The sequence below is a fragment of the Carassius gibelio genome, chromosome B18 (assembly GCF_023724105.1).
Source record: "Carassius gibelio isolate Cgi1373 ecotype wild population from Czech Republic chromosome B18, carGib1.2-hapl.c, whole genome shotgun sequence".
NCBI lineage: Eukaryota > Metazoa > Chordata > Actinopteri > Cypriniformes > Cyprinidae > Carassius > Carassius gibelio.
The window spans coordinates 15,937,024-15,950,703 of record NC_068413.1 but is presented as its reverse complement, the minus strand read 5'-3'; the positions used below and the strand labels follow the sequence as shown (position 1 = coordinate 15,950,703).

At 38.8% G+C, this 13,680-nt stretch overlaps 1 protein-coding gene across 1 annotated transcript; it reads left to right on the top strand.

Moving 5' to 3' along the window:
- The first annotated feature begins 1,799 nt into the window (after window positions 1-1,799).
- LOC127977787 (extracellular calcium-sensing receptor-like) lies at window positions 1,800-5,172 on the top strand. The gene is made up of 6 exons (XM_052582917.1): window positions 1,800-2,020; window positions 2,196-2,487; window positions 2,682-3,491; window positions 3,603-3,830; window positions 3,982-4,105; window positions 4,259-5,172. The coding sequence occupies exons 1-6, from the start codon at window positions 1,800-1,802 to the stop codon at window positions 5,170-5,172; spliced, it is 2,589 nt and encodes an 862-aa protein (XP_052438877.1).
- The last annotated feature ends 8,508 nt before the right edge of the window (window positions 5,173-13,680 follow it).

Sequence of the window (13,680 nt, the reverse complement as noted above, 5' to 3'; positions counted from 1 at the left end):
GAGTTAGTTAAGTAGACTCAAGTGACCTGTCCACAGAGACAGATCTACGGTTCGTTTTGAGAGTCAAACATGTTAAAAAGAATTGATGCTTACACGCAAAAGGGGCAGTTAGGGCAATGACTTTGCTTCATGAGCAGCCCGCCAAAATATAGCACTACATGTCCTGAGTTCAAGACCTGAATCATTGTATACACCCCCCCCCCCACCACCACCACCACCACCAGCACCCCCCTCTGACAATCTGCTTCCTGTCAAGAATCTGCAGTGTCTTATTAAAAATAAGCTTGTTTCTGTGAATCCATCTGGTGACAGTAGACAGTAGGGTGACATAAAATGAACTCATGAACAGAGGGTAAAATGAACTCTTCCTAAACAGAAATAAAAGACCTTATAAAGACGTTGTTGTACTTTCTCACTGAGATTCTCCAAAGGATTGACTTATATATAATGTCTTTCTCAAAATTGAAAAAAAAAAAAGAACCACTTTGTTTTATATTTCCACACTATCACATTCGACCAGCAGGTGGCAGGACACTGTACTGCTTCAGGTCCCAGATTTAACAGTTAGAAAGGCAGTAAACATAATGCACTCATAATTATATGCATTCTTTTTTTTATTACATTATACATGGAAATTTTATTAAAACTAAAATAAAAACTAAAATAAAAATAAGTTTGCACACTTTTCTATGAAATCAACCTAAGATAATTTACATATATGTGACTATAAGGGCTGGTAAGCAATTAATTTTTTTAATCTAATTAATTACATGATGTGGTGATTGATTAATCCAATTAATCGCACATCAAATTTGGAGAAGACAGATTATTTAAAATCATTGCCGTGCAAAGAATCAAACAGAGATTAGAAAAAGCAGGTTCAGCAAGAAATATTTTGTTTGATAAAATTTTATTACATATACTCTTTTAGACCATGTAAGAAAATGATGACAGAATTGTAATTTTTAGTTGGGTGAACTATAACTTTAATCATTTATTTGTTTAATTTTATTATTATTACAATATAAATATTAAATAATTCCTTTAATGAAATTATACTCTAAATTATAAACTAAAACTGCCAGTAGGTGGTGGTAAAAGTCTTAATGATTAATTCATCGAGTCATTTATTCATTCATTTGATTTGTTCAAATGGCTGATTCATTCAGGAGTGAAGTAAATGGTTCTTTATGAATGGTTCATTAAATCATTAGGCGTGTTTGTCTTGAAGCGGGTCATCACCATCAGACTGATCGGTGTGTAACATCAAAGTACCACAAGAGCTTAGAGAGCAGACGACTCTTTGTGCTTTTGAATCGTTCGCGTGTACTTTAATGTTATACACCGATTGCCCCATATCTTGAATTTTAGGGATTTTCTCTAGGCTCCATCATGCAGTAAGATGTTGCCCTGCCTCATATTAGTCATCAGTCGACTGTATGAAATGGCAGATGATCCACATAGGTCTGGGGCGGGGCAAGTGCGTTAAATGCGTTAATAATTTAAACACATTATTTTTCTCCATGCTTAATCTAATTAACACGTTAAATTACCAGGCTTAGTCACTATACATATTAAGTCAAATATTCTAACTTTAAAGAATACACATTTGATCTGAAACCTAACTAAAAACAATTACAAATAAAGTATGCTAATTCAAGAAATGGATAATGAAATATAGACACCATTATCTCCAGGCATGGGCACTTGGCACCGCCTGCTCTCTAAAAGTAACACCCCCATGACCTTCATTATAAATAAGTCAAAAGAACAAGTAAGTGGGTCAGAAAATAAGAAAGATGTGGACCACTTTAATTATCTTCCTGTATCTTTCCTTTAAATTTATTTCTGCAGCTTCAGTCCTAAGATCAGGTACCTGTCAGCTTCAGGGACGCTTCAGGTTGAATGGAATGTACCAGACTGGAGATGTCATACTCGGAGGCCTGTTTGAGGTTCACTTCCTCACAGTGTTTCCAGAGCTGAGCTTCAGAACAGAGCCGAAGCCACCGTACTGTGAGCAGTGAGTCTGGAGTGGATAAGTATAGCTATACAAGGATATACAAGCTATACAGTGTTTATTGCTAATGTGAATTTGCTCAAATGCTGTTTCACTTATTTTTTTATTTTTTTTATTTCCTTTTTGTATTACCTTTTTAGAACTGTTAAATATCAACATTTATCCTACTTTTTCTTAGATTTGATATGGCAAGTTTCCAGCAGGCACAAACCATGGCTTTTGCTATAGATGAGATCAATAAAAATCCAAACCTGCTGCCTAACATCACTCTTGGTTACCATCTTTATGACAACTGTGTGATGCTAGGAATGGCATTCCGGGCTGCCTTTTCTCTGGTTAGTGGAACAGAGGAGTCCTTCTCTAACCTCAACTGCACTGGCCCACCTCCAGTCATTGGGATTGTCGGGGATTCAAATTCCACTCCTTCTATTGCAATTTCCAGTGTTCTGGGGCTATTTCGAGTACCTATAGTAAGATTAAATTAAATGACATACATTGTATTTAAATTTTCTGTACTTTTCAGTATGTTTCTGTATACCAGTTTTCATTAGGATCAGAATCTTTCTATTGCTTAAAATAATGTCTGTATGTAAATAATAGTCATGCAGCTCTGTCTTTCTTTATCTTGCTCTTTTTGTCTCTCCTCTTGCTTTTTCTTTATAAGGTAAGCTACCTTGCCACCTGTTCCTGTTTGAGTAACAGAGAAAAATACCCATCTTTCTTCAGAACAGTCCCCAGTGATGCTTTCCAAGTGAGGGCAATGATCAAGATTTTAAAACATTTTGGATGGACTTGGGTTGGTCTTGTCTACAGTGATGAAGACTATGGCAACCACGCTGCTCAATCCTTCCTCCAGGATGTGCAGGTGTTTGGAGGGTGTGTTGCTTTTTCTGAAATCTTGCCTCTAGATAACAACCGCAAAGACATTCAGCATACAGTGGGAGTGATACAAGCCTCTACAGCGAGAGTGGTGGTGGTTTTTTCCACTTCAACATATCTGTTGCCTTTGATGGATGAAGTGGTATTGCAGAATGTAACAGACAGACAATGGATTGCAAGTGAAGCCTGGTCTACTTCACACTTATTTCACACTCAGCGTTTTTTGCCCTTCCTAGGGGGCACACTGGGCATTGCCATTAGGCGTGGAGAGATTCAAGGACTTCATGAATTTCTACTACATCTCCGTCCTAATAATGATCAAAGAAACAATATGGTGAGAATCTTCTGGGAGAACATGTTTAAGTGCAGATTTAACATTGGAGGAACAGGAGAAAAAATGTGTTCAGGGCAAGAGGATCTGAGCAACACAGATACATCATACACTGATGTTTCAGAGCTGAGGGCCTCATATAATGTGTATAAAACAGTTTATGCAGTGGCACATGCACTTCATGACCTGATGCAGTGTGAGGAGGGGAGAGGACCATTCAGTGGGAACAAATGTGCAGATATAACCAACTTGCAGCCCTGGCAAGTAAGGCACAAATATATAGTGCAGATTATATCACATAAAATAAAGAACTATACACCAAATTAAAATAAGTAGCACCATATATAACAACTATCCTGTCTACAAACTATACAGCTGGTTCACTACCTACAGAAAGTGAACTTCACCACAGGTTTTGGGGATCTTGTTTCATTTGATAAGAATGGAGATGCTCTGGCAATCTATGATGTGCTGAACTGGCAGCCAAGCTCTGATGGGTTAATTGTTGTCCGCACAGTTGGTGTTGTAAATGAAGGGGCAGCAACAGGAAAGGTGCTCACACTGGACGAGGAAGCATTTTACTGGAACTTTGAGACAAAAAAAGTAATTAACACTGCATGTTAATCATCTTTTTTGCAGATACATAGTCTGAATACTGGTCAAAGTTATGATAAAACAAATGAGAATAAATTAATGAAAAGATGTTATCATGTAAAACAGATGACAGATACATGACAGATTATGTCTCTTCCAGCCCCCACGGTCTGTGTGCAGTGAGAGCTGCCCCCCAGGAACCAGACGTGCCAGGAGGAAGGGTCTTCCTGTCTGCTGTTTTGACTGCTTGCCATGTGGAGATGGAGAAATTTCTCATACAACCGGTGATGACAGTATAGACAGTAAAATAATAATAATAATAATAATAATAATAATAATAATAAATAATAATAATAATAATAATTTCCTATTTTAACTTTCTAATATATTTTATCAAATGTAATTATTTTTCCCTCCTTTAATTTTTGTCTCCCCAGATGCTGATGAGTGTACAATATGTCCTGATGATTTCTGGTCCAATCCAGATAAAGACAGGTGTGTTCCTAAAGAAGAAGAATTTTTATCATATGATGATGCTCTGGGAATCTCTCTGACCACTGCTTCCCTGCTTGGCACCTGCTTCTGTGCTCTTGTGTTGGCCATATTTGCTCATCACCGTAACACTCCCATAGTACGCGCCAACAATTCTGAGCTCAGCTTTCTGTTGCTGTTATCACTTAAACTGTGTTTCCTGTGTGTGCTACTGTTCATTGGTCGGCCAAAATTGTGGACATGTCAGTTAAGACATGCTGTGTTTGGCATAAGCTTTGTCCTGTGCATCTCCAGCATCCTGGTCAAAACTATGGTGGTAATAGCCGTGTTCAAGTCATCTCGGCCAGAGGGTAAAGGTGCAATGAAATGGTTTGGAGCAGCTCAACAAAGATGCACAGTTCTGGTCCTAACAGCACTCCAGGTAATAATATGCATTGTCTGGCTTTCAAATGCTTCTCCAACACCCCATAAAAATAGCCAGTATATTAGCTCCAAAATAGTATATGAATGCACTATTGGCTCAGTGGCTGGGTTTGCAGTGCTTCTGGGATACATTGGCTTCCTAGCAGCAGTTAGTTTCCTGTTAGCTTTCCTGGCAAGGAACCTTCCAGATAATTTTAACGAAGCGAAATTCATCACCTTTAGCATGCTGATCTTCTGTGCTGTATGGATTGCATTTGTCCCAGCATATGTGAGCTCACCAGGGAAATATGCAGTAGCCGTGGAGATATTTGCCATCCTAGCTTCTAGTTTTGGATTACTGGTTGCCATATTTGCCCCAAAGTGCTACATCATCCTTTCACATCCAGAGAAAAACACTAAAAAAAACATAATGGGAAGAGAAACACAAAATAAGTAGCTCTACATTGCTGTCATAAAAAAAAAAAAAAAAAAATATTAGAATTCTAATTTGACTCCCTCTTATACTTTTGAGTTTCATCTTCATAAATAAGCAACACCTTTTTGTGTGATGTATTAAGCACTACTTATTCTGAAGACACTTTTAAACCAAGCAGCTGTCTCAAGCACTCAGTCTTTAGGCAATAAAGTATTAAAGCAATAAAGGTAAATGGAATGCAACACATAAACCCACAAGGGGTAATAAATGTACAGAGAAAAGGCAAAAATAGGATTGCTTGAAATATTTTAACACAGTTAAATCTAGAAATAAATTTTCTGAGGAATGTGGAGTGATGAAAGGTATGAAAGGAAGAGCTGAAAATGTTCCTCTTCCATCAGCACTTAACTGTATCCTGATCAATAAATAAATAACTAATCTTTCTCTGTTTCCACTATTTTTTAGTCCCTCTTTTTCTGTTTGTACTATTCTAATGTCTGAAGCGTTGTCTCATGTTTATTGTCATTTTATGAACATTATCTTATTGTATTTCTTATAAGTAATTAGTAAGTCACTTTTGATAATACAAAAGCTAAATTATTAATTAATTAATTAATACTACTACTAATAATAATAATTATTATGATGAAGTAGTGGAGAGTGGGGCACAACGTAAAACTTTTAGACATTTCAAGTTTGTGTAAATCCACTTGGGGTTCAGAGTAAAAAAAAATATCCACAGTAATATCACACTTTTCTAGTACAAATATGTCACTTTGTTTCATAATAACAGTGTATGTTTTTTCTTTAATTACTATATATATATATATATATATATATATATATATATATATATATATATATATATATATATATATATATATATATAAACTAATATAATATATATCTAAACTAATATAATATATATATATATAACCAACTCTTTACAAAAGTGTTGAATCATTTTCAGGAGGGGATTTGACAATTGTTTCCGTTTGCTCATTAGTCAAAAATGTAAAACACAGAAATAGCATGTTTGCAAACACGGATATGAGACAAATTAGACACTTGGTAGACAAAAGCAAATATATCACAATCTGTTGACACTTTTATAAACACAAATGAAACATGCATATAGCACAAGTTCACTAGTAGGCTTGTTGTCCACAACCCAACAGTTTATATCCTTTTAAGCTAAAATAATAATAATAATAATAATAATAATAATAATAATAATAATAATAATAAAGATGTTACCGAACAGTTCTTTCTGCTTTGGGGTAGGGAGGAAATTTAAATACCTGATGAAAAAACGAAAAAGAATGTCCCCAAAAAGAGAAAATAATATAAATCCACTGGATCAAGGCCCCACCAAAAAACTGGTTATCCTCCAACTGTCAGAAAAAGTACCCAGAGTATTGTCCAAAAATGTATATCTTTTCAATGAACCTTTTAAATCAGATCGCAAATCAGACCAAACGATTTGTTTACAAATTAGAATGATCCGATTGCAGCTGTTCTCGAGTCAACAACTCAACGGATTTAAATAAACTGTTTAGTGCGAGTCTCCAGTGAACTGAATTCACAAGTAAGAACCTGGAGATCTTGTGAGCGCGCACATCTGATGCTGTTAAAATTAATAAATGTTTAAATGTATTTACAATTAATTATTATAACTGAAAATGATATTTAGGTCAAAACTCAGTTGTTTGTGAACTAAATCTGCTGTAAAAAGTGATCTGTTTAAGCCCACTGAAATGCTTGAATGCAGATAATGCCATCACATCGTTCGGTGGTGTCTCTATATGTTTTAGGTAAAATAAAAGAAATAACAAAAAATAACAAAAACCTTACAATAGCACAGATTAAATAAAATAACTCATGCACATTCAAATCCCCCGCTGCCAAAATGTTTTTTCGATTAACTAGACGAGTAGACAGATATGAATGTTTATTCATAACTGGAAGTTAATAAATATTGTTAGCTGATGCTAACTGTCTAGCTAACAAGCTTCCTTGTGCTAAGTTGAGGTAAGGGGAGGGGGGATGTGATGTTCAGAACAAATGAGAAAAATAGAAGCAGTTAGGTCAACAAGAGAACAACAACAGTATACAAGTGCCATGACAAGTCTCAGTTAGTCTAGTATAGAACGCATAGCCAGGTATTTTTTATTTTTTGTTTATTAAATGAAAAAGACATGAAAAGGAAAAGTGCTGGTGTTAGTAGGTTAAGTGCAGGCGAATAAGATGAGTCTTTAGATGTTTCTTGAAAATGAGTAAAGACTCAGCTGTACGAATTGAGATTGGGAGGTCATTCCACCAGCTGGGCACAGTCCAGGAAATGGTCCGTGAGAGTGATTTTTTGTATTTCTTTGGGATGGCACCACAAAGCGTTGTTCACTTGCAGAGCGCAAACTTCTGGAGGGCACATAGGATTTAACCAGTGAGTTTAGGTAAGTTGGTGCCGTGCCAGTGGTCGTCTTGTAGGCAAGCATCAGTACCTTGAATTTGATGCGAGCTGCTACTGGTAGCCAGTGTAACCTGATGAGGAGAGGAGTAACATGATCTTTTTTTGGCTCATTGAAGACAACCCTTGCTGCTGCATTCTGGATCATTTGCAGAGGCTTGACAGTACATGCAGGAAGGCCCGCCAGGAGAGCATTACAATAGTCCAGTCTGGAGAGAAAAAGAGCTTGTACAAGAAGTTGGGTTGCTTGCTCTGACAGGAAGGGTCTAATCTTCCTAATGTTGTATAAGGCAAACCGCAGGACCGGGTCGTTGTAGCAATGTTGTCAGTGAAGCTTAATTGATGATCCATCACAACTCCTAGGTTTCTGGCTGTCCTCGAATGAGTTATGGTTGATGATACCCAGCTGTATAGAGAAGTTGTGATGAATCAATGAGTTAGCTGGAATCACCAGGAGTTCAGTCTTTGTAAGGTTAAGCTGAAGGTGATGGTCATTTATCCAGCTTGAAATGTCACTCAGACAGGCTGAAATGCGAGCAGCTACCGTCGGGTCATCTGGCTGGAATGAGAAGTAGAGTTGGGTGTCATCAGCATAGCAGTGATAAGAAAAGCCATGCTTCTGAATGACAGATCCTAAAGATGTCATGTAGATGGAGAAGAGAAGTGGTCCAAGTACTGAGCCTTGAGGAACCCCAGTAGCAAGGTGGTGTGACTTTGAAACATCACCCCTCCAAGACACACTGAAGGATCTGTCAGAGAGGTAGGACTTAACCCAGAGGAGAGCAGTTCCAGAGATGCCCATCTTTCTGAGGGTGGACAGGAGAATCTGGTGATTAACAGTGTCAAAAGCAGCAGACAGGTCCAGTAAGATGAGTACCGAGGATTTTGAAGCTGCTCTTGCTAGTCGCAGGGCTTCAGTAACCGAGAGCAGAGCAGTCTCAGTTGAGTGGCCACTTTTGAAGCCAGATTGGTTGCTGTCCAGGAGGTTGTTCTGTACAAGGAACATAGAAAGCTGGTTGAACACAGCTCGCTCAAGTGTCTTTGCAATAAATGGAAGAAGGGATACCGGTCTGTAGTTTTCAAGAAGCGCTGGATTCAGAGATGGTTTCTTGAGCAGTGGGCTTACCCGAGCCTGCTTGAATGCTAGAGGAACTGTTCCAGAGAGAAGAGAGTAGTTGATAATGTGAGTAAGTGAAGGTATGACTGAAGAAGAGATTGCTTGAAGGAGGTGAGTGGGGATAGGATCAAGTGGACAAGTAGTAGGATGATTGGACAGGAGAATTTTGGAGACGTCCATCTCTGAGAGTGGGGAGAAGGAGGATAAAGAGTGTGCGTCGGTCATTGTGAAGTTGTCCTCAGTTTGCGGTGTGGAGAATTGGTCACTGATGGATCTTGTCTTATTTGTGAAGAAAGCTGCAAAGTCGTCCGCTGTAAGAGTCGATGGAGGAGGTGGAGGCGGCGGATTAAGAAGAGAAGAGAAAGTCTTGAAGAGTGTCCGAGCATCACAGCAGCTGTTAATTTTGTTGTGGTAGTAGGATGTTTTAGCTGTGAAGACATTTGCCGAGAAGGAAGAGAGGAGAGATTGATACACACTGAGGTCCGTAGAGTTTTTTTGATTTCTGCCATTTCCTCTCTGCAGCCCTGAGTTTAGAGCGATGTTCACGGAGAACCTCGGACAGCCAGGGGGCAGATGGGGCAGTGCGTGCTGGTCTAGACAACAATGGGCAAAAGTTGTCCAAGCAAAATGTTAAAGTGGAGCAAAGAGTGTCCGTAGCACTGTTCGTGTCCAGAGCAGAAAACTGAGAAAGTGCAGGAAGTGAGGATGAAACCACAGAAGATAGGCGAGATGGGGAGAGTGAGCATAGGTTCCGTCAAAAGGTGACCTGCGTTAGAGCGTGTGCCACTTCAGAAGTAAGTGCTAGGTTAGCAGTAATGAGGAAGTGGTCAGAGGTGTGCAGTGGAGCAACTGAAGAGGTGTCCACAGAGCAACAGCGCGTGTAGATGAGGTCCAGTTGGTTGCCCGATTTGTGAGTCGCTGTAGTAGACACTAGCTTGAGATCAAATGAGGTGAGCAGAGTTTTGAAGTCAGCAGCCTGGGGTTTATCTAGGTGGATGTTGAAGTCACCAAGCAGTACCAGAGGAGTACCATCTTCAGGAAAGTTTGATAGCAGCACATCCAACTCCTCCAAGAAGTTTCCCAGTTGACCTGGGGGACGATAAATGACCACAAAGTGAATTTTAACAGGGTGGGTTACAGTAATGGCATGTGATTCAAATGAACCAGTACCTGTATGGCTGAAGATCAAATTTCCATTCTTTGGATATAAAGAGACCCGTACCTCCACCCCTCCCAGTGGTACGAGGAGTGTGGGAACAAGTGAAATTAGTGGAGAGGGCTGCAGGGGTGGCAGTATCTTCAGGTTTGATCCAAGTTTCTGTCAGTGCCATGAGGTTGAGATCGGAATGAGTAGCAATAGAAGAAATGAAGTCTGCTTTGTTAACTGCAGACTGGCAGTTCCAGAGACCAACTGGAATAGAGAGTGTAGTAGTGGAGGTCAGAGGGACATGGCGTAGGTTTGTCAGACAGGCCTTCCTGCGACGTACATAGCGTGCTCTCTGAGTGTTAGTAGTGATAGTAGAGATCTGAAAGCACATAGTGACTACAAGTGTAAGATATATTTGAGAACAAGCTATACAAAGAGTAAAAAAAAAGAGAAAAGCAATACTCAAGTGCCCTGTCGGTGTCCTCGCTCGTGTAAAATGTAAACATTCAGCAAGTCCAACGAGAAGAAGCAGAGTTGGGAGAAAGAAAAAAGATGTTAAAATCTTGAAAAGTTTGTGGGATTTACAGGGATAGGCTAAATATGGATGACAGGGACCAGTACGTGGACAAAATCTTCACTATTAATGGTTTGGATCCATATAAAAAATTCCAAACAAAGAGTGGAGCACAGACGATGACTTGCTGCCGCACTTTTGCATTACAGATATCTTCAGCTACCTTGTTTGTTTTGTGAGCGCCTACACTTCAGAACAGTTCCGAAGCTACAAGTCATTGGAATCTCATGTGCAGCTGCAGATAATAAAGCCGGCAAACAGTATACAGTAATCCGGACAACAGTAAGCTTCGCTACACCTAGCTGCTAGTTTAGTAACTGTTATTGCTAACAACCATTCACAAATATACTTTTAACTATGTGTTTCAAAAGTATAGTTAGTAACCGTGAACCCTCCTGTTTTTTTCCGGGGTTCTCATGTATTTGAGCTCTTTTCCCGCTGTCTTCACGTTTTAGTATTTTCCTGTAAAATATCACGTCAGCCCTTCAATCGGACCGGTCAGTCTCTGTACTGTTGTCCTGTTGATTTACCCTTGCCCTTCCAAGGTTTTTTTTTTTTTTTAAGATAAAAGCGTGGTTGTTATGAGAGCATGATTTCACGCCAATCTGTAAGCAAAGTCACGTTAGACCTAGCTTTACAACAAATTTTTGCTGTCAGCAGAGGGATAGCAACAGAAAGATGAATGTTAACGGGGGGGGGGGGGGGGGGGGGGGTGAAATGCTCGTTTTCACTCAATATCCTGTTAATCTTGAGTACCTATAGAGTAGTACTGCATCCATCAAAACTCCAAAAAGTCTTTAGTTTTATTATATTCATAAGAGAAAGATAGTCTGTACCGATTTTTCCCGGAAAAACACGACCGGCTGGAGGCGTGACGTGTGGGCGGAGCTAAAGAATCACGAGCGCCAGTAGGCTTTTGCGTTGAGAGCGTTTGGAAGCTGTGACATTACCGTGAGGACAAAACCAACCAAAACAAACCATGGCTAACAGTCAGATTCGGCGTATATTTATGATCCAGAATCAGATCCAGAGGCTGAAATTTAACAAGAGCAGCATCAGCAACGACGTCTCTATGTGGTATGTACTGAAACTGTATATATTTGCTTAGCGGTTTGGAAAATGACTAAGTTCCACTTTGTCGTCTTTTTTTTTTTTTTTTTTTTTTTTAGCTGTACATGTGGAAAGTGCAGTTTGATGACAACATCGCATGTTGTTTACTTGATGTGCTTACGTGCCGATAGCTAAGAACAACAACACAGAGATATATGAAGCAGTTTTACTCACCGCATGCGGTTCCAACACACGATCGTGACCCTTTTTCGTTGGGACTGCATTATCCTTAAGAAATAAACAATGTGCAAATCCGGCGTCAAACTGGGCCTTGTTTGTAAAACAAGCATCTTCGAAATGCAGGGAACAAACAAAAACACTTGCACAACTCCGTTGATGCTCTGTAAAAATAAACTACATCCACTGGTCCCTTAATGTTTTTTTTTTTTTTTTTTTGGTAATCTGTGCAGGGTTGTCTTGCCCTGGCAACCAAAAACACACTCCTTTTGTGACATTTCGCGACGCTCTTGCTCTGATCAGTGAATGTCTGTTGTGCTCTCAGTCAGTGCTCTGCTATACGGAAGTATTCCTGAGCCCATGTTGTGATTTCCATTACAGTAGCATTCCTGTATGTGATGCAGTGCCGTCTAAGGGCCCGAAGATCATGGGCATCTAGTATGGTTTTCCAGTCTTGACCCTTACGCACAGAGATTGCTCCAGATTTTCTGAATCTTCGGATCATATTATGCTCTGTAGATGATGATATATGTGTTTTCTCAAGAATCTGCTGTTTATTTCTCTTAATGTGGAGACTTTTATAGCATAAAAATGTGTATTGTTTTATTTGGTTGAATGCATGTGTATTAACAGTGTTTGTTTAAAATCTGTTAACCTGTGGGATGACGCCAGCGCACATAGGTGTTCTTTGTTCACAAAACACAAGAAAAGTTATTCTGATTCAGCCATGATCGGTGCATCACCCATTAATAATAATTAAAATTACTAGCCTCAGATTGGAAGTAGAATCTGGGATGTCTTTTCCAATCGATTCTTAAATAGGTAGATCTCGTCTTTCATAAAGGCCAAGGTCAGGGATCTTGGGCTTAAAAAGGTTGGTGACCACTGTTGTAGGCTATATGATAATATATTCAGAATTCAAATATATTTTTTCATGCTTGACAAGCGACCATGCACGACACAGAGATAGCTAACTACTACACTATATAGAAAAAGTTAATAAATTCAGATGCACAGCCACAGAGTGATATGATTCTGCAACCGAGTCTGACCCAAATGTTGAATTTAGGTAAATAAATTATTAAATATTTTATAATGCATGCCATGCCAAAATCATGCACACCTGCTTGCTTGTCTGTTTAACTGAACTGTGTTTTGTTAACGTATATAACAAATAACTGAGTTAATGTTAGTTAATGTATTAATGTTAATTAAAGTGTTAGTTAGTTAGTTAGTTAGTTAGTTAGTTAGTTAGTTATTGTAAAGAGCTACCCAAAAAAAATGTATTTTGAAACTAAGCTTGTCCCTCATTTGTTTAAATTTCAATTGTACTATTGCACTATACTCCTTCACAACTGCAATCTCGCGCTACTTGTTTACATTTCCACTGCACTAATTGTACATAGGGTCACGCAATTCGAGGATGTGAAACATATACATATACCTCACTAGCCATTGTATCATATTGTATCATTTTATCACATTGTCCTATTGTTACATATATATATTAGATCCCGCAGTTTAAATTAATACTGTTCCAATTCCTCTTGGTGCTATATGTGTGAATAACACCAAGGATTGCTACCTAATTCCGTTGTAGGCTCTGTAAAATGATAATAAATCCATGACTGACATCTAGAGGACATTCTGTGGAAAAACATTGTTAAAAAGAAGACATGGACAAGTATAGCTGATCCTTATACTTAAGTTTATAAAACCAAAGCTCAGCATGTTTAAAAAAGCAAGCCCAGAGCAAGAATTCCCTGTGCATGTGTCCATTATTCCATCAGTACTGTTTCTTTGTCTTTGTTGGGAGGGACAGGAGAGTGACGTCCTGGTTTCTAGGAATACCCACTTCACACATACTAATTTAAAGCAACACACACAATGTTCATCATAATTTAGTGAGCTGAGTGGGTGAGAGGCTCAGGAATAGA